A 27,254-nucleotide genomic window follows, 5' to 3' on the forward strand; every position below is an offset into this window, starting at 1 on the left:
AAGAGTTAACCTATTTCTTTTCTCTGTATGCCATTTATAATTAGAACAGTTTATTCTGCCTGTGATAGAATCAGACTTATTATATAATGTACTGAAGAAAATCCCATTACTATTATCATAGAAAAGATCAAAACAAGTTAAACCTTCCTAAACATTACAAATCTGTACACTGCTGATCTACAATTTGATCAAGAAAGTATAAACACAGATACAAAGAAAATAAAACCAAGAACGTTGACAACTACATCTTTCTACATAGCATAACATTCATGTGTATGAAAACAAAATTATTCACAAGGTTTTCACACAGTTATTTTAATACTAAAAGATAAACAAATGGAATTAATAAAATCTATTTTCAAAACTGTCCAGACAACAAAAATGCCATAATTAAACATCCTTACCTTCTTCTCCACTAAGTGGCTCTTCCAACAACAAGCTATTCATACATTCCCAGTCTTTCAGCAGCTCAGTAGCACAGTCCCACATGCTATCCACAAGGTATGCTGCATGCTCATGCAACTAAAATTAAAAAAGAAAAATGTGTTCTTAGACAAATAGCATACTAGCCCTAACTCAAAAGAATGGAAGCTTTATGGGCACCATGTACAAACTCAAGCAGCAATCTGTTTTTTGAGGCCAGATGGAAGAAATGGCAGAGAAGAAACTGCCTTAGCTTGCGGTGTATACGTAAACTGTGTTAGGTAGTATCATTGAACATTTTTTTTTTTTAAGGCGAGGCAACCCTTGGTTGACTTCACAGATTGTAAGGACCTTGTCAGCTTACAATCCCTTATTCTTTTTTTTTTAACGCCTACAGCACCTGGTCTTCCTAGATGGTCTCCTATCCAAGTATAACTGGGCCCGATCCAGCTTAGCTTCCGAGATGAAATGGGATCGGACTTGTTCAGGGTAGCATGGCCGTAGACTCATGGAACATTTCTTACAATAATCACTAAATCATTAACATGAAAACACATGCATGCATTTTCAGTGCCTATTTGAAAATAGTATTACATGAGTTAACCACTCTCAATTATAAAACATACTACGAATTTACTTTAACTCAATGGTAGTGATGATGATTACTTAAAATAAAATACTTGTTTACTTATCAATTCAATATACGAGCAAATTATTTCTCTTCTTTCTGTGAAGCTTAAATAGCCCTTGAGTTTCCCAACTTATTATAGGGGTCAGCATTACCATGACACCAAAACTTGTCAAAAATGTTACAAATATTATGGAGAGATCAACATCCTACATGAACATAGAGGAAATATCTTCAAAAATTTGGCAGAAGTATAAAATGAACGTCAACTAACCTCACTTTCCAGGAAGAAAAACACCAGTGTCTTAACAAGGTTAGCATTTGGACCTTGTCGTCCCCTTCTTTTCATCATTCCATCCTCCTCTGGATCTCTACGACTGAAGAGCCTGTGATCAATGCAAAATATTTACTTTTAAAACAAAAAAACAATATTTCCTAATTTAAAAAACTGTCTGGATTCCATATTTAAGCACCTAACAATGAAGTAAATAGGATCTGGGTAGTTATGTCATTATTCAACATTATACTAAAGTAAATAACTACCATAAATCTTTTTCATTTTACAGTTGATGGTACTTACAAGCCTGCTTAAATTAACTTCAAGTTAATTTTACCGAGTTCTGAATTTTCTTTTTATAAACCTTACTGCATGTTATCCAACCATTTCCTTTCAAAAAAAGTATTACAATGACTAACCTACACCCATTTATGCATATAAAATCTATTATAAATATTCTTCTCTTTAAAACTGAACATGTTTTCCTTCTATTCTTCTTGCAAACTACCACTAAGACTGAACATAGTGGCCTCTTTCTATGGATATCATGGTTGTTTTTCTTATAAATAACAAAAGAGAACTATCGCTGGATAATAATGAATAGAAAACTGTAGTGTGAACATTTTATAGCATAGCTTTCTAAATAAGTGCTTCACACCAAATGGCAGTTTTGTTTTTTGTTTGTTTTGTTTTGTTTTGTTCGGAAGCTGACATCAGAGGAAAGAGTGAAAAATTAGGAAGAGGTCAATCTTAACATTACGATATAATCAGGTAGATTTCCAAGCATATCCAGTAAAAGACACCAGTACATTTCCCTTTACAGATTTAACTTAAATAAATCAAAGGAATTGGAGAAGGGAAATCGAAACTTTTAAAGGAAATAGTAAAATATGAAAGTTTTAATTTTACCTGTACTAAATTTTAAAAAAAAGTTATATATTTTAATATGAATTATAAAATGATGTTACTTTCATAAAAGTATACTTTAGAAAATAAATAACAAATATAGATTTACTTTTTGTAGAGAAATTCTCCAGCTGCCACTGCTACTGGCCGATGAGCTGAATAAACCAAATGATAGACATTTTCACAATCTTCTGCAGTAAGAACTTCTTCACTACTCCTAAAAAGAAGCAGTAGTTCTTTTCAGTAGTGTCATAATTTTAGGCATATTGAGTACAAAAATCTATGCTCATTTTCATTAATTTGTGTTAAGAAAAATAAAAAAGAAATTAACCTTCTATGATTATCATCTGTAAGTAAAAGCTTGCTCTACCAAAAGACCTGATTATTTTGTTAACATCTAAGAACAATGGGAGGCAAAATTAGAGTCAATTAAGTAAAGACACATGTGGTGAAAAGAAGTAATAATGTGACAAGGATAGTGAAGGGAAAGGAAAAAATAATAATATAAACTAATGTAGAAAATAAAATGGTGGCATGCTTAGAGTTAATAATCACAAAGAACACTTTGCATATATTTCATAGCAATAGTAAGAGGCAATATTGCAACAATAAAATATACTAACACCCAAGTTATCACACGGTGATGAAGAATACTTCATCCACCATGTACCTAATACCATGTAAGGCAATGGAAACAGATTTACTAATTAATTAAAATTTAAGCGCCAAAGACAGTCAATTACAACCTATCATTGGGAAAATCTTACTAAAATATAGTGCTCATTTCCTTGACCTTGTTAAAATAAAATAAACCTAACAAAATTTTCTTGGTAATAAATCAGTCATTATTAGGCCCATCAACCACAGTACCCCAGGGTAAACTTGGTTGGGTTCTTCCTTTGTGGACTCTGCATTCAGGGTCTTAGCCTCTGGCATCTCTTTTCTTCCTAATATGCTTTTACTCTATTGTGAGATAAACAATCTAGGGTTTTACCATGATACGCAATTTAAGAATCATAGGGCCACACCACCAGAAAGAGAAGCCTAGGTACATTAGATGGTTAGCTGAGGATATAAGACCTTTTTGGTTTTCTTCTGTGCTCAAGGTTTCAAAAGTCTAATGTCTAAGGAAATATTACTTTGAGAGAGAGAAATGAAACCAAAATGTTCAAATTCAAGTTTCAAAAGCATTTGATTTAAATTACTCTAAATATAATACTGGATCGTTTTGGGGAAAATCACTTGTTTACAATGAAAAGAACATTGAATCAAATCAGTTAAATTATAGTAAATGTGTAGTATTTCACTCATTTTAACTATTTGAGAAAAAATGTTCCATACAACTTTCAGTTATAAGTTATTTACATGACTGAAGCAACATAAATGGCTATGACCCTTCATAAAAATATCAGTGTCAAAAACAAGCAAAAAACACCTATTATGAAGGAAGGGAGAAGCTACAAACATATATATAGTGTACTATTATGTTCTATTTCAGGAATTTTTCAATATTTTAAATAATGTAAATATAGTATTTATAATTTCAAAATATGATTTAAAAATGTAAAAAATACAATCCTTAAGACTGCTCAAAATGCCACCATATAAGTGTATCATCAAAAAATGTTATCAGTCCATCCAGAGTGGCCTTGTTAATGACTACGATGTAGTCCATTTCGTATAAATGTGGATAACCACCACCAACATCTCAAAGTTATTAATTTTACTTTAATGAGATGAGCCATAAAAGGTGCTTATATATATCTTACATATTAATTCCTCCTCTATTGATAATCTTCTAGGCTATTACAAACAATGCTGTTAGAGAATTCGAGCGTTTTTAATTTTAAAGTTACTGCAAAATGTTTCTCCAGAGATTATACCAACTTTTTATAGTCCCCAAACACCGTATAAGGCCTGTTTCTGCAGTCTCAACAACACAGTATACTACCAGACATTTTTAGATCTCTATCAAACAACAGGCAAAAAATAGTCTCATTCTAATACAAATTTCGCTGAAGTGTGGCTAAACATCCTTTCCTTCTTTTCTTTATTCAATTTATTTGATTGTACTTAATTTTTCTTTTTTCACTTTTATTATTTCTTAAATTTAGTTATTTTGTTTTAAGTATACAGTACATTGGTTAGACAGTTACATAGATCATAAAATGATCCCAATTGCTCCCTCCCTCCCCTGACCTACGACCCACCCAATGTTATTAATGCTACCTGCATTCCCTATGCTGTGCTCCCCATCCCCATAACCATCCATCAGCTACTAATTTATACTTCTTTAACCCTTCACCCCATTCTCCTGGCCCCAGCCCCCAAACCCCTCCTGCCCTCTGTCCATCAACAAAGAGTCCAGTATATTTGTGAGTCTGTTTTTGATTAGTTTATGCTTTTTATTCTTTAGATTCCATGTGTAAGTGAAATCATATAGTGTTTATCTTTCCCTGACTTAAATACCTTCTAGATCAAAGTAATATTTTTTTCCATCCCCTTCCTTTTAGTCTGCATTTGTCTTTTAATATGAAATGAATCTCTTATAAGCAGCATATGTAGGGGTCTTGTTCCTTTATACATTCAGCCACTCTGTCTTTTGGTTGGAACACTTCATTCTTTTCCATTTAAGGTACTTATTGATAGGAACATAGTTGTTACCATTCTTTATTCCTGTTTTTGATACAGGAGGTACTTAAAAAAGTACCTCCAACGTTTCCTGTAATACTGGCTTGGTGGTGATAAATTCCTTTAGCTTATTTTTGTCTGGGAAGCTCTTTATCTGTCCTTCAACTCTAAATGATAGCTTTGCTGGATAAAGTATTCTTGGTTGTAGATCCTGGGTCTTCATACTGTTGAATATTTTTTGCCAAGCCCCTCTGTCCTGCAGTTTCTTATGAGAAATCAGCTGCTAATCTTATGGGTGCTCCCTTATAAGTAACTACTTGTTTTTCTCTTGCAGCTTTTAATATTCTTTCTTTGTATTTAACTTTGGTATTTTAATTATGATGTGTCTTAGTGTGAGCCTCTTTGGATCCCTGATTTTTGAAATTCTCTGAGCTTCCTAGAGTTCTTTGTCCATTTCCTTCACCAGGTTAGGGAAGTTTTCCATCATTATTTCTTCAACAGCTGTTCAACATCTTGATCTTCTTCAGTTATGCCAATCACATGATATTTGGACCCTTAATAGTGTCCCATATGCTCCTTAAATTATTTTTATAGTCTTAGCATCTTACCTCTTGCTGTTCTGTTTGCATGTCCTTCCTTGGCTTTCCTGTCTTTCAGATGAGGCATTTGATCCTTTTCTTTATTCATTTTTGTTTATTCCATTGAATATACTTCTCATCTCAGATAACGTGTTCTCCATTTCAGACTGGCTCCCTTTTATAATTTCCATTTTTAATGTTTTTTTATGAAGTTCTCAATGAATTTATCCACACTTTCCAAAAGTTCATTGAGCGTCTTTATAACCAGTGTTTTGAACTCTGCATCTGTTAGATTGCTTGACTTCATTATATCTGGATCTCTGTTCTGTTCATATGGTTTCTGCTTGTCTTTCCATTTCGGCTGCCTTTCTGTGTGTTTCTATGTACTAAGCAAAGCTCCTAAGGCTCCTGGTCTTATTAGCGTGGCTTTATTCAGTAGGTTTCCAGTGGCACATTCCTGAGAGGAGTTCAGCTGCAGGCCTAATTTAACCCAAGCCTCTGCCCCTTCGGGGTCACCTGATAAGATTCAACAAGCAGTCCACAGATGCTGTGCTTATAGTTGCCTCAAAAGGCCTCATCAGAAACTGAGGCCAGCTGCCTCCAGTGTGAGTCTAGGCGCTGCTCAGCAAGGAGCATCTGACTCACTTAAGATATACCTGAATATGGCTTTGGTGGGGCCACGAGTTGGGGGAGGTGGGGTTTCAGGGAATCCTCTGGGCAGAGCAACATCTCTTATCCAGTTTGATGATGTCTGGGCTCTGTGTCCCTGCACTGGGAGGGGGGAAGGGCTCAACAGGGAACAATGGATACCGCCAGCACTTCTGTACACAACGAGTCTTGCCTTGGCCCTCACTCCAACAATGTCTCCCTGTTAAGTCACTGGTACCCCCTGCATGCAGCCAAATCAGCACTAGTGCTCAGAGCGAGCAGGTCCATCATCGCGAAAATCTGCTCGCGGACACAGCCCCTTTAAGAGGCTGCTGCCGCTGCCGCTGCCACAGCCTCCTTCTCACTCAGTCGCTTGAAAACGGGCAGCCCCGCGTTCTCGCCCTGTTCTACCTTCTACCATTGCAGGATGATTTCTTATTTTTCTCCTTAGTTGTAGGGCTTGTTCACCTAAATCCCAGGCAATTCTTCCTTGCTCTTTGCTCCTTGTTTCCATCACAACTTTGATTTGGTTGCCAGATGAATGAACAGAACCTCTATCATCTACACCATTTCTTTCTTCCTCCCATCTTTTTCTTTTTATTCTTTCTTTTTTTTCATTTCATTCATTTCCTTGGCCAGTTGACAATTTGTCATATCTTTTCTTTTTTCTATTTTTTTAAATTTTCAATTACACTTGGCATACAATATTACATTATTTTCAGCTGTACAACATGGTTATTAGAGCTATATTATCTTACAGTAATCAGGCCGATAAAATTAGTACCCATCTGACATCATACACTGATTGACTATACAACATTATTGACTATAATCCTTATGTTATACTTTACATCTCCAGGACTATTTTGTAACTACCAATCTGTACTCCTTAACCACTTCCTCTTTGTCAAGCTCCTCCCCTATGTCAACCATCAAAATGTTCTCTATATCTGAGTTTTTGTTTTGTTTTATTCTTTACATCCACATGTAAGTGAATTACCATTCATCTTTTGTCTGAATTATTCCACTCAGCACAATACCCTCTAGGCCCAACCATGTTGTTGCAGACAGCAAGCAAGATTTCATTCTTTTAAAAATTTTTATGGCTGAGTAATAATAGTCCATTGAATAAATGTATACCACCTCTTCATTATCCATTCATCCACGGATGGACATCCAGGTTGCCTCCATATCATGGCTATTGTAAATAATGCTGCAATGAATGTATGAATGCATGTGACTTTTCAAATTAATGTTTTGGGTTTCTTCAGATAAATACCCAGAAGTGGGATTACTGGATACTTCTCTGTCTCCTGTTATATATAGCCTTTGTTTCAGTCTATTTTGTCTGGTATAAGTATTGCTGCCCCCAGTTTTGTCTGTCTCCATTTGCATGAAATATCTTTTTCCCTCACTTTACTTTCAGTGTGTCTTTTCATCTGAAGTGAGTCTCTTGCAGGCAACATATGTAGGGGTCTTATTTTCTTATCCAACAGCCACCCTATCTTTTGACTGGAGCATTTAATCCATTTACATTTAAAGTAATTGTTGATAGATATGTAGTTATTTCCATTTTATTATTCATATTTTTGATCTTTTTCTTCATAAAGAAGTCCCTCTAACATTTCTTGTAATACTGGTTTGTTGAAGAACTTCTTTAGCTTTTTCTTGACTGAGCAGCTCTTTATCTGTCCTTCGATTCTAAATGATAACGTCGCTGGGCAATCTTGGTTGTAGGATCCTTGCTTTTCATCACTTTGAATATTCTGCGCCAATCTCTTCTGGCCTGCAAAGTTTCAGTGGAGAAATCGGCTGACAGTCTTATGGGAGCTCCCTTGTAGGTAACTAACTGCTTTTCTCTTGCTCCTTTTAAGATCCTCTCTTTGTCTTTAAACCTTTGGCATTTTAATTATAATGTGTCTGTGTGGGCCTGTTTGGGTTCATCTTGTTTGGGACTCTGTACTTCCTGGGCTTGTATTGTATGTCTATTTCCTTCACCAGGTTAGGGAAGTTTTTCATCATTATTTCTTCAAATAGGTTTTCAATTCCTTGTTCTCCCTCTCCACTCTCCCTCTCGTCTCCTTCTGGTATCCCTATGATGCAAATGTTGGTACGCTTGACATCCCAGAGGTCCCTTAAACCACCCTCATTTTTTTTAATTCTTTTTTCTTGTTGCTGTTCCGATTGAATGTTTTCTGCTACCTTATCTTCTAAAGTCGCTGATTCGGTCCTCTGCTTCGTGTAATCTACTGTTGATTCTTTCTAATGTATTCATTTCAGTTATTGTTTTCTTTATTCTGACTGGCTTTTTGTTTTCTGTCTCCGTTTTTGTTTTCTATATCACTTTATTAAAAGCTCCCACTGAGTTCATCTACTCTTCCACTAAGTTTATCGGCATCCTTACTGCCAGTGTTCTGAACTCTGTATCTGGTAGACTGCTTATCTTCACTTTGTTGAGTTCTTTTTCTGGAGTTTTGTTCTATTTTTTCATTTGGGACGTGTTTCTTTGTCTCCCCATTTTGGTAGTCTCCCTGTATTTGTTTCTATGTATTAGGTAGGGCTCCTAAGTCTCCCAGTCTTATGAGAGTGGCCTTACATAGTAGGTGTCCTGTGGGGCCCAGTGGCACAGTCTTCCTTGGTCACCTGACCCAGGTGCTCCAGGTATGTCCCTTGTATGGGTTGTGTGTGCCCTCCTGTTGTACTTGAGCCTTGGTTGCTACTGGCACATCAATGGGAGGGATTGACCCTCACGCTGATTGGTTGTGAAGGGCTGACCCTACGGAGCAGGATTTGCTTTAGCAGGCTCTGGTGCCCGCCCAGTCTGCCTTTTGGGTGTGTTGTCCTCAGACGCCACCCCGGGTGGTGCTCCTGCTCGGTCAGAAGCCAGCCAACAGGTGTGAGGGGCCCCACTAAAGGCCAAGTTCAACCATAGCCTGTGCCCTACCCGGGGCCACCTAGCAAGAGTCACCAAATGATCCACAGATGGACATCACCCGTGCTGTGCTTCCAGGAGCCTCAAGAGACCAAACTGCGAACCGAGGCCGGCTGCCCCTAGAGCCGGGCTTGGGGCTGCTCAGCAACAGGTACAGGATATGCCAAGGCCAGATGCGGCTTGTTTGGGTTTTGTGAATCTTTGAGACACTTTAGGAAAGTCCGCTGCATGAGCCAAGACAGGCCACTTACATAGAAAAGCCACCGGACGCAGCTTGGGTGGGCCCGCAAGTGGGGTGGGACAGGGGCTCAGGGAATCACCAGTCTGTGTGCTGGAGAGGGGGAAAGACTCAACAAAGGAGCAATGGATTCTGCCGGCACCTCTCTCTGGGGGCCGCGGGGGAAATGCCCCTCCAGCCCTCACCCTGAAGTCAGACAACCCAGTTCTTCTCTGTATGCCCCTGGCGCTTTTCGAGCAGCTGCCATGTGCTGGAACTCAGAGCAAGTCAGTCAGTCCGTGCGTCGGTCCACGCGTGGGCTCCTTAAGAGGAATCCAGTGGCCCTTTGTCTCACTCAGCCACAATTTCCACTGGTATTCACAGCCAGAAGATGTGGCGACTTCTCTTCCTGGCACTGGAACCCTGGGCTGGCAAGCTCCATGTGGGGCCGGGACCTCTCGCTCCTCTGGAGGGAACTTCACAACTGAGATATCCCTCCCGATTCACAATTACCACATGCGGGTAGTAGGACCAGCCTGTTTGGTGTCTCCGCCCCTCCTACCAGTCTCGAGGTGCCTCTTCTGTATGTCCCTAGATGTTCATCTGTTCAGCTAGACCTCAGTTGACTCTTGATGTTTTTCCGTAGTTTAGTTCTAATTTTGATGTGTTTGTGAGATGAGGCAAGCACAGTTTTTACCTTCACCACCATCCTGACTGAAAACCCTAAACACCTTTTAATAAACTGTAATTTTCATTTTCTTTTCCGTCAATGATTTGGTTACTAACATTTGATTATTTTCTGCTCTTATTGATTTATTGAAAGTGACTTCTATGCTACAAATATTTTGCCCTGTTCTTCATTTTATAAGTTTATGGCATTTTATACAGTACATATTTTTAGTTTTTTTATGTAGGTAATTCAGTGATTTTTTTATGTCTAGATTTTGTATTGCTCTGAAAGATTTACTCGGTCATTTTATATAAAATTTTAATCTTCCCCAAGTTTTCATCTAGTACTGTAATGGTTTCATTTAATTGCATTTAAACAGTTCATCCATTTGGAAATTTTTTTTAATAAGAAATTAGGAATCCAATTTAATTTTCCCCCAAATAGAACCCAGATGTCACAGAATCGTTTATTGTCTGATAGGAAATACCACCCTCACCTTCATACTAGGTTCCTGGATGTATCTGCATTTGTGTCTACAGTATTCTTTATTCTGTGCCACCGATCTCTGACTATTCATGCACCAGTATCAAAATTTAATAATCTACTATGGCTTGCATTATGACTTAAGATCATACTAAGTAGTCATCTCTCATTAGTTTTCATCAGAATTTCACTAGATACTCTTACACAATGAATATTTCATATTAGTGTCATAATTAGAATGCAATGATTAAAAAGAGATCCTTTTGTGATTATTATTTAGATGGTGTTAACAACATCAGTGTTCACTGACAGATGAATGGATTAATAAAATGTAGTGTAAACATACAATGGAATATTACTGAGCCTCAAAAAAGGAATGAAACTCTGATACATGTTACAACATGGACAGGCTCTAAAAATATTATGCTAAGTGAAATAAACCAGATACAAAATTACAAATTTGCATGATTCCACATACATGTGGTACTTAAAACAGTCAAATGCATAGAGATAGGAAGTAGAACAGTGGTCACCAAAGCCTGGAGGGGTGGGAGGAATGAGGAGTTAATGTTTAATGAGTACACAGTTTCAGTATGGGATGATAAGAGTTCTAGAGATAGATAATGGTGATGACTGAACAACAATGTGAATGATGTACATTTTGTCACTAAATTGTAGACTTAAATAGGTTTAAAATGGTAAATTATGTTATATATATATATAAACACGTTTTTTAAAAGGGAAAAAAGAATTGTATCACTATTATCTTAACATGAGAGAATATGTTTAAATTCAGACTGTTTACAGGTAAGTTTCAGTAAATACTAATTTCTAAAAGTGTGACAAAATATAAGCACACTTAAATATACTCGTGTTTAACTATTTCAAGAGCAATGAAGACACTAAAATGCAAAGGAAACTGACCAAGAAAATGGGAACACATGAATTCCTAGCTCGGAATTTTCTAGTTCAATGGTTTCCTCTTCCTATTTTCTCAACTTTACACAAGAAAACTAAACTTGTAAAACCTCATGACTTAAAGTTATTAAAATTCAGAGCTAGATAAATTTAAACTAAGTACTCTAATGTATTATTTAGATATCTGGACATTAGGAATATACAATAAGTACATACTTACTGTAAAACAAGAGTGAGTAATTTTATTGCTTGTACTGCAACATCATATTCTTTGTCAAGGGTCATAGACACAATTCTATCCTAAGGACAAAAAAATAAAGATATTTTTAAAGGAAAAGAGAAAAATACTTTCAAATTAATATGTAATTTTTAAATACTTAAAGTAACACTAACCTTGAACCGACTGGTGAAAAGCTCCAGTTTGGAATTAAGCTCTTTGTTATAATAAAGCCCTTGTAGAGCAGTGAGACATTTGAGTCTTACTTCACCTTGCTAAATGAAACAAGAAGAGAAAATGCATTAAAATTTCACATATTTTCAATGTGAATATTCAAGATATATACAATAGTTCCTACTTTAAAATTTCAAATATGTTCTATATAATAACATTTCTTCTGAAACTTATCTTTGACAATACAAAAATAGGAATCGATACATACATTTAAAACTAAATACCTTTGGAGTTACTATTTCTGTAGGTCAAATGAAAAATTTTTGAAAATTTTTTCAGAGAAATACTATTGTAAAAGATGACAGTAGCATATTTCACAGTAAGTTTACCTTTACAAAACTACTATTTATAAGGGATATATACAAAGAACTTCAAGGCCAGTGAAGAGGCAACCTCAGAGAAAGGCAGATTAATAAAAAAATAAAAATAAAAAATAAAAAAGGTCAGAGACCAAGTTGTAACTTACAATCTAACACACATTTGTCAAAAGAGGAATTTAAAAAATACAGCATTCATATACCAACTAAGTAAGGACTCTTCTTACTGCTCTAAGAAATGTCTCACCACCACCTATATGATCCTAATATTTCAGTACAAAAAATAGTTCAAGACTGAAAGCTAAAACAATGGCCAACATTCAAAAATCTACAAGACTTTATGTGATAGAGACGACGTTTTCATGGAGCAGATAGAACAGAATGAAGGAGAGAGACCTATAGGAATGTGGTTCCAGGTGTACCTACATGCAGATAATTTTATGAATGAGAGTTGCAGATAGCTATGCCGCCTATGTGTAGACAAACTATCTGTAGGGCATACCTTACCTTATCATGCATAGTCCAACCAACATATTTTAAATAACTGTCATTAAGAAAGGCATCACTATACATTTTCATCCAAATGCCAATTTCTTCAATACAAATAGCTCGGATTTCAGCTATTGCATCACTGAATGGAGGAAGGAAAAAATTATGCATATTAGTGCCACTATACCATATAACTTGTGGTTTATTCAAAAGATGCCAAATAATTCAAACCTATGATGAATATACCACAATCCTAAGTATTACTGGGGATTTAAAAGTAGAACTGAAGCATGGCCTCTGAATGCCAAAAGTTTACAGTCTAGTTGTCAAAGCATAATTATCACCACATAAATATTTAAAAATAAATAAAACTACCAACAAAATCCAATCTCCACCTTTTACACCATGCCATATCCCAGCCTTAGCTCGCACCTGCTGGGCATGGTATGTTTAGAAGACAGCATGCACACTAGTCTGGTTAGAGAATAATTTTCCAGGTGAGAATTAATTACACATAACAATGAGGCCAAGCTCAGTTTGTATTCGAATGTAAGACTAAATTATTTTTAATTCTTCCTGTAGGTACTGGTGAGTCACTGAAGGCTTTTGTGCAGAGAAATAATGCAATGAAAAAAACATTTTAAGGAGACTTCAAAAATCTCTAGGCAGGAGAATGATAAAGGAATAGACTAAGGTAATGACACAGAAATAAAAAGGTAAGAATGGACAAAGGGACATTACAAAGTGTTAACCTGACTCAGTAACTGCCACGTTGAGGAAATGAGGGAGAAGTTGAATAAGAATGCCACCAACATTTAAAGAATAGGTTAAAGCAGAAATGGTGGTAAGATTATCTATTTCTTTCCTCTATTCTTTCAAAATAGCAAAAGAAAATGTCTCACATCTATCCAAATTTTCTCACTGATATTCAAATGGAAGAGAGTTAGGAGTCAGCATGTATAGTGTCTTCCAATATAATACATTCCCCAAAAGTAATGAAATATTTTATACCCTGACTCCTAATAATAGCAGTAGCCTCCATTTGCTGGGCAGCTACAAGTCAAGAACAACACTACACAACTTTTCAGATGGAAAACATCAAGTTCAAAGTAGTTAAATAACTTGTCTTGAGTGTCTCAATCAGTGGAAGACATAGATTCTAACAATGATCTTACTTCAATATTCTTTCCACTAACTTATACTGCCTAAGCCACTTCCAAACTTGAATAGATAAGAATTACGAAGGAAAAAAAATGTCCTTAATTACCGGTATCTATGTACAAACACTCCCTTCCGTTTTGCTTTTCTCATATTTTCTATTTCATCTTGATTTTCTTGAAGCTGGAAGAAAAAAAAACACATAATATCTTTTCAATTGTAATGAAGACAACCAAAAGAACATCTCAAAGTTCTTACAAGTACAAATGCAGGTTTCTCCAAGTATTTTGGTGGTTACATCTAATTTTTAATTCCACTAGACAACAGTAACCACACAGAAAAAGTGACAGGTGTTATGTATCAGGTAACTAATGTCCCTTGATACCTGGAATATTTGACTTGGCTTTTAATATTTGACTGGTAGATTAATTTCTTTGAATGCTCACAAATTTCCATTGTATAAGGGTACGTAAAGAAATCTGGTAAGTAGTGTATTATAATACAGATTACTATGTAACATTTATGTTCATATCAAAAAGCATAATTATTTTAGTCTTTATCTTCCGAAAAAGAAGAGTTGTATTAACTAGTGCCTGCTCAAAAAACAAAAGGGATTAGAGTAAAATAACGGTAAAAAATATGTCTCCCTGAAAATTCTTTTGAGGAAAACAAGGCTCGCCTGAAATAATCAAGTTAACATTTCGAATCTTGGTTGACTAATGTACTCTAATATATTTTCAATTCAGAACTCGTGTTCGAAAACTATTTCAGAGCTTTGGAGTTAAGAGGAAAATCTTTCACAATCTAAGCATCAATTAGCTTTTAGATTACATTACATGCTTTGTAAAACGTTTATTTTTCTTTACATGAATATGATCTTGCCTTTCCAAATAATGCTAACAAGAACATGCACTTTTTATGTTCATTAGCACAGGTAAATAGTTGAAGGTACAGGTGGTTTTTCAACATGTGTAAAAACTTAACCCTAACCTAGAAGTATTATTTTATTTGTATAGGAACTTTAATCTCAAAATCCTTTACCCTATAGATCCACTCATTCTGTGTTCTCAATCTTAAATGTATGTCCAAGAATTAGGCCATAATTTCAAGGACTAAGACATGCATTATGTTCACCTAATAAATCATTTGATGAAATTTATTAACTACATTAAAGGACAAGTCAATTCTTTATTTCAAATTACATAAAAACAATGAGGTATTTAGGCATTGGAGAAACATGGGCAAGATTTTTCTGGCTTTTCTTGAGTCGAGGCATTTTTAAAAGTTATTGACTCTCTCAGAAATAACTAAAACCTAAAGCTACCCGCCCCTCCCCCGCAACCAATGTCAAAATCAAGTAATTAATTTATGGATTATCATGGCAAACATTAATTACTAATTACTAATATTTTTGAAACATCGGACTTTGCCTATTAGAAATAAAAATTAGCACCCCCAATATAAGATAGCAAAATATTATATCATCAATGAAGGAGAAATTTAAGTCACAAATACAAAATCAAAAGATTTTATTTACTATTAGCATGAGGCTGAAAAAATATTTTCTTCATTCAAAGTTGAATTTAGTGGTCAGTCATTAACATTAACCAAGTGCCTCTACACTAAGCACACAAAAAAGCCACCAACTGAGACACCATAAATGGCTTAAAGTTGTTTTTCAAAGTGATTTCACATAAGTGAAACCTTATTTTTTCCTAACAAGCTGAAGGAGGAAGTTAAGAGAGATATATTCACATTAGAGATGAATAACACTAAGGCTTAAAACCACTTGTCAGACTTGCCTAGGACTCCTTACTTAAAAGCCTTGAACTTTTAATCCAAGTCCATACAGAAAAAAAAAATATGCAAAAGGTCCTGTTTGCATGAATAATCAACAAAACTAAGTGAGACATATAAATACCTGAAATATTTTGTTTAAATTAAAATCTTTTGAAAAATTTTAAATGATAAACTAGCAAAGTTATATCATAATTAATGGTGACCAAGTTAGTCACATATTAATAGCTTAAATGGTGGATACTTAAGTTTACCTCTTTCCGCTTTTGCAGTAGCAGTTCTAGCCTCTCACTGGCTCGTTTTCCAATCATTTTATTCCGTTCTGCCTCATACTGTCTTTGTGTATTATCCATATTAATGCTAAGATTTAGTGCCACATTCACTAAAGCTGTCATCAACTTCATAGCTATTTTTAAAGGGAAAAATGTTGACATTAGTCTCACAGATGCAAAATTTTACAATTTAAGATCAAGAGAAATTAAAAACGAAATGATCTGTTCTGCTTCTAACAGAAAAGATACAGCTGCTACAAATGACAACAATAATAAAACAACAGCTAATATGTATTAAATACTTATTGAACGTCAGTCAGTTACCTATATTACATGCTTTTCACAGATTATTTCCTAATCCTCACAAGAGCTCTCAAAATTAAGTACTATTATCCTCATTTCATTCATGAGGAAACAAACTCTGGGAGATCAAGAAATCTGCCTCAGATTACGCAGTTCATATAAGTAGTTAAACCAGGATTTAAAACTAGGTAATCTGTCTCTAGACTATGCTCAAATCCCATATTCTATATGTCCCCTACAATGACCTTTTCCAGAAATCATGATTCACCTTCTAAGTAAACTGTGGCTCATACAGCAGTCATTTAACTATTTCAGTAACCAAAGGGAGAGGTAGCTTAAGTGCTTTGTATCAAAAGTGTATAAAAATGCTGGTGAATTTTATCAGTATTTGATTTCCTTTAATTCTACTCTATTACATATCATCACAAAGACAATGGTGAAATTATGAAGAACAGATCTAGATGAAAAGTTGTAAGTACAAAGAGTAAAGTATCACTCAATAAAGTGGTTTTTTTAAAATCAGACTTCCTCCAGATTCCCATAACTTCTGTTACTGAATTATTGCTTCTGAAACAAGACTCACTGCCTGTTATTTAAAACTTACTAAAAGAAATATCTGACGATTTTATGCTTTCTTTAGCTCACTCGACTATTCTCAGACCTTTTTCATTCCATGACAGATCAACACAAAACTAAATCTTAATTTGTGGCTACTGGCTCTCTTTAAAACAGAGTCCCATAATTTTCTGCTCTGAACTATTCAACACTTTCAGCAAACCAGTTTGTCATTCTGATCTAAAATTATTCACCTTCTACCATCATACTTGTTTTAATTTACTTTAGCCATCAAATTCTTAACATTAAATACCACCTAAGTTCATAGAGCAAGATCACATTCATTTTTTGTGACTTTGAATCTAAAAACAAAAACCTACAGGGGGATTATCTGAGTTTTATTTTTTAAAATGGAGGACTTATCAGAAATATATCTAGCCGTAGTTTTAATTCTTTGGGAAAATACTCTAAAGGGAAAAAAAAAAATCCCCACACTTAGAAAACAAAAAATTTTGTATATACCAAAATATTCTATCATTAAGGCTTAAAATATTATAGTAAAAATTAGCACCTAATTTATTCAAACTCAAATCAAAAAGCACATATTCAATAACAGTACAATTTTACCTTGAGCGCAAATGAGAAGTCAAAAGATTTTATCAACATCAACACCAAAATTCACTGTTCTAGAATTAACCGTGTGAGACTTAAAAATGTAACTCGTTTCATTAAAATTTAAAGATCAAAGAATTTGACTCAGCCTCAAGTTACTAAGAAACGTAAGAAAAATCAACTTTTTGTGATGTGGTTAAACAGTAAACATCATCCTGAAGGGACCATCATACCATGAGGGAGACTATCCATACCAGTGATAAAATAAGGGTCATTAAGACTACATATCCAAAATGACTGATAGTCTCCCTAGATTTGCTGTCAATATCCTCCCTGATAAAACATCTCATCTTTTAAGAACTCAATACATTCCTATCCACCTCTTTTCCCTTTCTGTGGCATAATAATCAAGTATGTTTACTATAAGAAAATCATTATATACTAACTGTAATATGCCTTCACAGAATCAAAATTTGAAAATATCATCCTATTCCCACAAATTCATGGGAGTTGGAGGATTGGTGAGTGTCCTCCTAGTGGTAACTTTATAAACAACATTAATTTATGACACTTATTTCATTTCTTTTAATGGAAATTGTTTTCATCTCTAACTGTAGGAAATACACACAAAAAAATATTTCTAAATACTGACCTGCCAGGGTGCTTGTATGTCGAAATGCTCTGACTTGTGAGTCAGACAATCCTGTAAGAAGTGAAATGACCGTATCCATCATATATTCATCATATATGATACTATACTGACACTGCCGCACTAATACGCCAATGAATTCACAAAAACTGGATTTGAACTTCTTCCACTGAGGACCGGCCATGGTAAGTGGATAATCTCCACTATCCTAAAACAAAAAATATAAATGGCAATTTTATTTAAAATATATAACAATAAAATCTAACTTGTTTTTGAAATATCCTAAGCAGAAGCTGAAATGACTCCTTTATCTCACCTTTATTCTCCAATAAAATCCTGAAAGTACGCAGAACAATATGCAAAGGTAGAGGTACCTTTGATCACCTCTGCTTTTATTTAAGACCAAAATGGATATTCTGAATTCACATTAACCAATGCAAATATATGCCAATTACTCTGGTTAAAAATAAATAGCCTCTCCCATCAAACCAAAACATTAGTCTGATAAGCAAAATATACTTATTAAGTTTCTTTAAAACAAAAGCAAAGTTATATTTTCAAATGAATTCAAAATGATGAAATCATATTCTGAGACAGTATAATAGATTGGTGTATGATATATAAATAATCAAAAGATTACAATGTATGTCTTCATTAGTTTCAGGACATCAACTAGTCAACAGATAATTTTAAAAAGAAATGGAAATGTAGCTAATATTGCCTGGAAATATTGATACTCGAGTACTCTTCTATATAAGTGGGGTATTCTTCAACATAGTTACATTGAGATTCTCCATTAATAATCAAAAACAAACAAGTCCTTAAAAATAAGAGACCAATACTACAGACAACTTCTAAAAGTAAGAGTTTCTAACAAGAGTATCCTAGAGACTTAAGATCACTTTATCAGTACAGGTTAGTAAATTTTTTAACAATTTAATTTTGTCATTAGAACAATGTTTTTTATTTTAAGCTGTGCCATATATAAGTAGAACTATTTCTCATCTGAGAATAAGGTCCTAATACTCCACGAAAAGGTTTTCTTTCAAATTTTCTGATTGACTCATTTAGTGACTGACTATATTGAAATGTATCATCTCAATTGTTAGTGACTTGGTTTTCTGATTATTTTCAAACTATATTTCAGGATTCTTATCTCAAATAGCTGTTTCCTTTTAGTAAGAAGGTTCTCACTAAAACATTTAATATTAAAAGGTTAAAATACTACCATTACTCATAATTACTTCAACTACTTGGAGACTGAGAAATAGCACTCAGTGATCATCAAAGCCATTTTAACAATTTTTGTCTATCTTTTAGAATAGCTGTCTCCAACCTTTTTGGCACCAGGGACCGGTACTCCTATGAGAATCTAATGCCTGATAATGTGAGGTAGAGCTAAGGCAGTGATGCTAGTGCTAAAGAGCAGCTGTAAATACAGATGGAAACTTCGCTCACTCTCCCCGCTGCTCACCTCCTGCTGGGCGGCCCAGTTCCTAACAGGCCACTGACCAGTACTGGTCCGTGGCCCAGGGATTAGGGACCCCTGTTTTAAGATGATAACTGAAAGCCCCTTCAGAGTAAGCAAGAAAAAGATGATCAAATTAAACTAAAATGAGACAAGGCTTTCTACTTGAAAATTCACAGTGAAAAGTTTTGAAGAATAAAACGAATGGTGTTGGAATACACCTGTGAACAAAACAAAGAAAAATCCCTGTCCTGAAGCAGCTTACATTACAGTAAATCTAAGTATATCTTTATTGGTAATAATACTTCGAAGACATCACTTGATAAAAGATCAACTCACATCTAAGCTATTTTTTTTTGTATTGTTTTACTACTCATATTGGAAACAAAGATCTTAAACAATGAAATTCTGTGTGTGTGTGTGCGCGCGCACGCGCGCACGCACGCCAACATGTATTCCTTTGCCTGAGCTACCTGGTTCCCCAAATATTGACCAAATCTTCCTTTTACCATATTCTAAAATGTTCTTAGCCTCTAAGCTTTGTTCTTCCTTGAAATTTTATTTATTTATTTTTTTGACAATAATAATAGCTACCATCTTTTAAGTTCTTATTATGTGCCAGGCATTATAAAATGCTAAGGAATTTTTCAAACATTACTAAATTAACAGTCTTATAAGTGTTATTAGCCCTATTTTACAGATGATGGAACTGATAAGACAACTTGCCCATGGTCACATAGCCATCATTTGATTGAATCTGATGCCAAAGCCCTTAACCACAACATGAATACTCAGAATTTAAGAATACTTTCAAAAGTAAATCAAGATCAACATGCATAAAATTATCAAAATATTTAGGGTAATGTTACCTCATCAAACTCTTCAGTCATTTTTCGAATTATTTCAGAGTTCTGCATATGTCTAAACATTTCTGCTGTGACAACTCCTGAAATTTGCAAGTGTTATAAAGTTAATTTATGGTAAAATAAAAATAAAGAGAACTTCTAAGTCAGTCTCTGATACTTAAAAGTCTACAGTAACACAATAAGGCGTACTTGATTTGATCTTTACCATGATACTCAACCCTAAAAAGCATAAATCCCAATCTCAATGTGCACAAGAAAACAGCTCCACACTGACATCTTTTTTCCTAGCACAATGAGCCTTTGCCATTTCTACCTGACTTACTTTACTCATGTCTATAATTGTATACTGCCTTAGTCTCTTTAATATAAAACATGTCATCAAGATGAGGCAGTATCCAGGGTAACATTTAAAACCTTGAGGATGAATCTGAAGATAAGGGAAAGTGTAATAGGCAGTTTACTTTAATCGGATTTCTTTATTAAGCACTACTAGATATAAGGCAACTACATCCCATCATCCTCTAAAAGACTTTTAAATAAACATAAGTTGTAGTTCCTGCCCATCCAGAAGTCTATAATCTAGATGGAAATTTAAATAAAGAATAACACAAAAAAGAAAGGAAGGGAAAAATAAAATATTAAAGGTGGTATGTAATAAGTGTCCTAATGAGTGACAATGCCAAGGCAGGCTATAGCTCAAACCCAAAAAAAAAAAAAAAAAAAAGATTAGCATAAGTCAGGTGTTTCACAGAGAAGGTATTTGATAAGAACATTTAGAATTTTAAAGGAGGGTGGGAGAGGAGAAAGGCACATTACAAGCAGCAATAAAAATTAGCCAGGTAGAAATCAAATATCGGAAAGGAATTTATAGGAAAAAATTATAAGAAACAGACAATTCAGGGAGATCTACATGAATTTCTCACTGGTGGAGTGTCAGATTTAAAAAAAAAAAAACAAATGTAAAAAATGGATTTTCAAAATCACATTTCTATTGCTGGATTATTTATTCCTTGCTAGTCTTATCACTAGGAATACTAAAAATATAGTAATATCTAAAAGAAGAATGTCTTAGCACAGAAAGATGAGATTATAAAAACTAGATATAATAGATTTATTTCAATTGGCCAAGCTATATTTTTTATATTCATGTACTTGTGTGTGTATATATAAATTTAAAAACAATAATGCATCATGCTCTTTCCAAACCCAAACCTGAAAAGAAAAAGTAATGCTTGAGCTTCTTCTCTGTAGACATGCAACTTAAGACTTCCCAGTAGCATGACAAAGCCAATACGATAGACCAGGAAACTAACGCTGATCGAGCCTACTATGCATGCCAGCTACTTCACATATGTTTAGCCTTGGTAACAAGCCTGTGAGACAGATACTATATAATCCCAGCTTTACAGATAAAGAAGTTACGGCTAAGGCAAAAAGAAGTTAAATAATTTGTCTGACATTATTCATCTACATCATGCTGCCCATCCCCGGATGCAATCAATTTCTAGCGCTGTAGAAGAGTCCTTACTTAACACAACATTAAAGAATGAAATAATTGTTTTAAAGTATTAACAAATTAGGAAGAAATCACCACTTCCTTGGCTAAAGAAGTGCATTCTCAAGTAACACTTTGAAAGGTTTTTTATTTTAATTTAGAGTCATGGATATATCTTCAGAATTTCCCATACTTTATATACTCAGGTGTTGTAAACTTGGCTGTGCTAGAGAACAAGTAAATCAACTCCTGAAACAATTTCTATTAAATATTTATATACAGTCTATGGCCATGCCAACCTGAACGTGCCCGATCCCGTCTAATCTCGGAAGCTAAGCAGGGTTGGGCCTGATTAGTACTTGGATGAGAGATCACCTAGGAATACCAGGTGGTGGAGGTGTTAAAAAAATAAAAAAATAAAAAAATTATAAACAAATAAATATCAAAGCAAACATACTGTATACATTTTGATATAGTCTATGAGATGAGAGGAAGAACTTGAGAAATGGGACTAACAGCCAAAACCCAAAAAATAAGCAGAAAAGTAGCTGTTGCAAACTCCATGCACATAACTCCTGAGGCAGGTGTCAAGGCGCCATTAGGACATCAGGCCAGAGGTTACTGCCTGAAAAGTGTGGGGGACATGAAGTGAGACTGCTAAAAACTGGTAAACTAAAAAGTGAGAGCTGACCAAGAAAGAAAAGGGGAGGGGGGACACTGACCACAGACTCCCCAACCACAGAGCAATCTGGAGCCATTCAGTGTAGGGCCAAATTCCCTCCACACTTCAATAGCTGCAGAGGGCATAACTAAAGTAAAATAACTGATGCTCATACTGACAATCTTGAGACCACAGGAAAAAGGTTAAGGTACATTGTATGTACTTAAAGAATTTCTAACTCAATTCTAAAAGAATTCTATCTAAATAATTTTGAATGTTTTTAAAGTACTTAATGATCTTAACTTTGACTATATGATAAATTCCCTTTTATTGAGCTTTGAGTCAAAAATATATACATATTCATTATGGCAGTATTTAAATCTACCTGATAATTTAAGTTTTCAATACTTTCAACTTTTAAAAATCTTGATAATGTAGTTTGTGACAAAGTATAATCAAATGCTGAGTTGGCAAGCTCCTGAATTATAAAAACACAGATGCAAGGGAAGGACTGAATCTGATAAAAGGAAAGTGCTCTAACTATGGTCTTGTCTTAAAACTACAATTCAGAAGCCAAATTAGGAAACTAATACTGATCAATCTATGGTATAACAGAAAAGACTGAAGATAAAAATTAGAATTTCAACTCATCAAATTATTTTTGGTACTCATTTAGTTGTTCTGCAATGAACCTTCCATTTTCAAATAATATAAAGAGAATGGACAGAGCCTTTGATTACATAACAAACAGGTACTTGTACACTTCTACTACAGAAAGATGGACTGGGCATAGGCAAAAAAAAAATATTAACATTTCATTTTTAAAAATTAATATGGTTCATCATATTTTCACTACAACACTTTTGCTGAGCAGTCAGTAGAATTTTCTAATGTTGATTTGCAGCTACCTTTAGGTAAGAAGTAAACTAGGCAACTCTCTGTACTCTAAAGACAATTAAAGTTCACTGAAAATTGACCACATTTATAGCATTATGAAGATCACAGACTTGAGAAGTTACTATATTTGTTTATCCGACCTCATATACATAACATTTAATATGCATGCTGCACTGAATGTTGTGATCGACCTTAAATAAAATGCAACAGTTCTTATAATATACTTTTCCATTTCCAATGACAGTATTTTTAAAGGAGTATTATAAAATTAAAGTAGGAAAAAAAGCTAATTAAACATGAATTTGTTTATATATTTTAAAAAAGAATTAAAGGAGTACATCTAAGTAAATTGCTTCTTGGGATTCTTCAGATTTGTTTAAGTCAGTTGTTCTTTAGCATCTTAATTTTTAAATCTATTTTTAAGCAACCTTCTCTCCTCTTGACTTCTAATGCCTGTGTTTTCGGTGCCATATTCATTGAAAAATGTAATCCCCTTGGAAAACTTTTAACATTTATTTGCCTAGGCATTTTCTAGAATTTTAAGAATGGAACAAGTATTAGAGAGACACAGAATAAATCAGAACCTGCCCATGATCTTGACTGACTCATTTACTGATCCAGATCAGGATGTATGACTCTTCAATCGCACGTAATTTTGTTCCCCTGATAAATGTCTGTACTATTTTTGTCCCAGGGAAGTCATTTCTATATTTTTCCCATTCCTACTTCAAAATCTTTTTAAATAAAGTAAAAAAAAACATTTTAAACAAGATCCCACTCCCCAATCCAGTTTCTCTACCTTTAAGAAGAAAAATCGAAAATTTCACCAATACCTTTTTTAACTTAGTTACTTACTTACTTACTGTTACTCATGGCACTTTTTAATTCCCTACATTTTATAATTCCCTGCCATCTGAACCTGTCTCTCTTCATTATCTTCCTCCTCCCTTCTTAATCCATTTCTTTGTTCCTAAAACCAGATACTGAAAGTGGGAAACATATCTAATAAAAGTAACATAACAATTATAAACTGCCAAAGGTTTTCATTAATTTTACTGAAATATCAACACAACTTTCTCAACATAGTTTCTCTCTCACTTGTGTTCTTTGCTCTTTTCTCCTTATACTTTTTGTATGGTTATAATGCAAACAACTCAATATCTTGGCATTATTTTCCATATGAAGTGCTAATATATCTTTAGGTGAAACAAAAAAGAAGAGATCAGTTGAGAACATTCTGCTTCCATAATAAATATATCTTACCTTTACAGCCTGAACACTGAATAAAAAAGTTGATGAGGTCAAGAAGTGCTATATCTCGGTCATGCTTGTATGACTCTATCCAATCATCTACCACCGACTACAGTAGAGGGGGGGAAAAAAATTAGCTTTTTCTAATGTTCTAAGAATGAAGTTTGATTAAATTCATTAAAATTCAACAAATGGTATTATATTAATTCAAATTAACATACTAAAATTTTTAACTAAATTTTAACAATAAAATAGAATCAAACTTAGTAAAATTATCATCTGATAAAGCATACTTTTTATTCTTAGTGACATTAATGATATCCAATAAAATATTAAAATTCATACCATACTACTTTTGGACTAAAATACTGTACTAAATAATATTTAAATATAAACACTGTAATGGAATGAAAATTAAAACTTTTTAAAAAGAAGTAAATGCCTGAGTCAATGAAGAAATGCAGAACAAAAGAGCAATTTTTTAACAGTGAGCCCTAATAGTGCTGTATTGATAAGAAAGGCAAACTGAAGGCTAAATAAACATCAAAAGAAAGGACAGACAGTTCATAGATCTGGAGATTTAATATAGTTAGATGACAATATACTCCAAATTGATGTATAGACTCAATGCAATCCCTATTAGCTGACTTCTTAATAGAAAATGGAAAGCCAATCCTAAATGTTTAGGATAATGCAAGGGATCCACAATAGTCTAAGCAATCTTGAAAAAAAGAACAAAGTTGGAGAACTCACACTTCATGATTTCAGACTTACTATAAAGCTACAGTAATCAAAACAGTATAGTGCTAACATAAGAGCAGAAAGGTAAGAGTCAAAGGACTAAAACTGAGAGTCTAGAAATAAACCCTTGCATTGATGGTCACTTGATTTTTGACAAAGATGCCATGACAAATCAATGGAGAAAGACGAGTCTTCTCAGAAATAGTACTGGGACAACTGGACCCTATTTTACATACACAAAACTTAACTCAAAATGGATCAAAGATCTAAATATAAGAGCTAAAACCCTAAAACACAGAGGTAAATCTTCGTAACTGTGCATTAGGCAAAGCATTCTTACACATTAGACCAAAAGCATAAGAGACAAAAGAAAAAAATGAATTTCACTTATTCATAATTAAAAACTTTTTGTGTTTCAAAGGACTCCATCAAGGAAGTGAAAAGACAACCTACAGAATGGGAGAAAATATCTGCAAACTATAGATCTAATAAGGGATGTGTCCGAAATATATAAAGAACTCAGAATTCAATCATTTTAAAAAGGCAAGTAATCCAATTAAAAATATAAGCAAGGGATCTGAATAGGCAGTTCAATATAAAGACGATAACAAATATTGGTGGAAATGGAATGCTAAAACACAGCTGGTAAGAATGTAAAATGCTGCTGCCACTTTGGGACCAGTTTGGCATCTCCTCAAAGAATTAAATAGTTAACATGCTGACCCTGCAAATCAAATCCTAGGTATGTATTACCCAAGAGAAATGAAAACATACATCCAAACAAAAATTTGTACAAGAATACTCTTAACAGCACTATTCACTCTTAAAAGCCAAAAAGTAAAAACAAACCATATGTGCATAAAGGGATGAATGGATAAATAATATGATAAATCCATACAAGGGAATATTATTCAGCAATAAAAGAGAATGAAGTTATATTATAACACATGCCACAACACGGATGAACCTTGAAAACATAATGCTAAGTCAAAGAAACCACTCAGAAAAGACCACATAGTATATGATCCCATTTATATGATCTAGAGTAAAAAAAAAAAAATTATAGAAAATAGGTTGTTGAAAGGAAAAATGGCGTAGATGATAGAAGCTTTGTTCATCTTCTGGCAACCAAATCAAAGTTGTGACAGAAACACGGAGCAAACAGCAAGGAAAAGTCACTGGGGATCTAGACAAACAGAAGCACAACAACTAGGGAGAGAAATAATTAATCAACTTGCAACTGTAGAAGATAGGTGGGAGTGAAGATGCTAGGCTGCCCAGTCCCCAGTGGCTGAGTGGGACCAAGGTTACCGCAGCGGCAGCCAGCTGCTGTACACGCCTCTTAAAGGGGCCGTGACCGCAAGCAGGCTTTCACAGTGATGAACCTGCTCCTCTGAGCACCAACACCAGGTGGGCTGCTCGAGGGGCCACCAGGGACCTACATGGAACACTGAGTTCTTGGCGCAAGGGCAGGAGGAGAGGCTCTCTCCCAAACAGAAGTGCAGATGGTATCCACTGTTCCTCTGTTGAGCCCTCCCCTCTCCCAGTGCTGGGACACAGCCCAGCCATAGTTGAGTCAATCATCGAACTGGATAACAGATAACAAAGGAACAAAGGTTGAGGTTGCTCTGCCCAGAGGATTCCCTGAAACTCTGCCTTCCCCCCACTCGCAACCCCACCCAATCCACATCCAGTTGTATCCTGGGTGAGTCAGGTGCTCCTTACTGAGCCAACCCCAAGATCCACACTGGTAGCAGCTGGCCTCAAACACAGCATCTGTGCATTGCTTGATGAATCTGAACAGGTGGCCCCAGAGGGGCACAGGCTGGGGCTAAACTTGGCCTGCAGCTGAACCCCTCTCAGAACTGTGCCCCTGGACACCTACTACACAAAGCCACACTAGTAAGACCAGGAAACTTAGGAGCTTTGATTAGTACATAGAAACAGACACAGAAAGGCAG

General features: G+C 34.8%; 1 protein-coding gene and 1 pseudogene across 8 annotated transcripts in view; one reads left to right on the plus strand and one right to left on the minus strand.

The window, feature by feature from the left end:
* STAG2 (stromal antigen 2) overlaps positions 1 to 27,254 on the minus strand; it is a 119,502-nt gene that overhangs the window by 37,896 nt on the left and 54,352 nt on the right. For 6 of the 8 annotated variants that reach the window (XM_011378222.2, XM_011378227.2, XM_023522166.1 and 3 more), the window contains 11 exons: positions 24,565 to 24,661; positions 20,252 to 20,328; positions 17,918 to 18,122; positions 15,778 to 15,929; positions 13,836 to 13,909; positions 12,587 to 12,710; positions 11,705 to 11,803; positions 11,532 to 11,611; positions 2,344 to 2,451; positions 1,326 to 1,437; positions 405 to 522 (listed from right to left, as the gene is read on the minus strand). In XM_011378222.2, coding sequence (XP_011376524.1) covers positions 405 to 522; positions 1,326 to 1,437; positions 2,344 to 2,451; positions 11,532 to 11,611; positions 11,705 to 11,803; positions 12,587 to 12,710; positions 13,836 to 13,909; positions 15,778 to 15,929; positions 17,918 to 18,122; positions 20,252 to 20,328; positions 24,565 to 24,661 — 1,246 coding nt within the window. The remainder of the gene's footprint in view (positions 1 to 404; positions 523 to 1,325; positions 1,438 to 2,343; positions 2,452 to 11,531; positions 11,612 to 11,704; positions 11,804 to 12,586; positions 12,711 to 13,835; positions 13,910 to 15,777; positions 15,930 to 17,917; positions 18,123 to 20,251; positions 20,329 to 24,564; positions 24,662 to 27,254) is intronic. The other 2 variants (XM_023522165.1, XM_011378228.2) reach the window with 1 other exon arrangement.
* On the plus strand, positions 22,025 to 22,143 carry LOC111730783 (annotated as a pseudogene).

This window comes from Pteropus vampyrus, unplaced genomic scaffold (assembly GCF_000151845.1).
Source record: "Pteropus vampyrus isolate Shadow unplaced genomic scaffold, Pvam_2.0 Scaffold335, whole genome shotgun sequence".
In the NCBI taxonomy this organism is placed as follows: domain Eukaryota; kingdom Metazoa; phylum Chordata; class Mammalia; order Chiroptera; family Pteropodidae; genus Pteropus; species Pteropus vampyrus.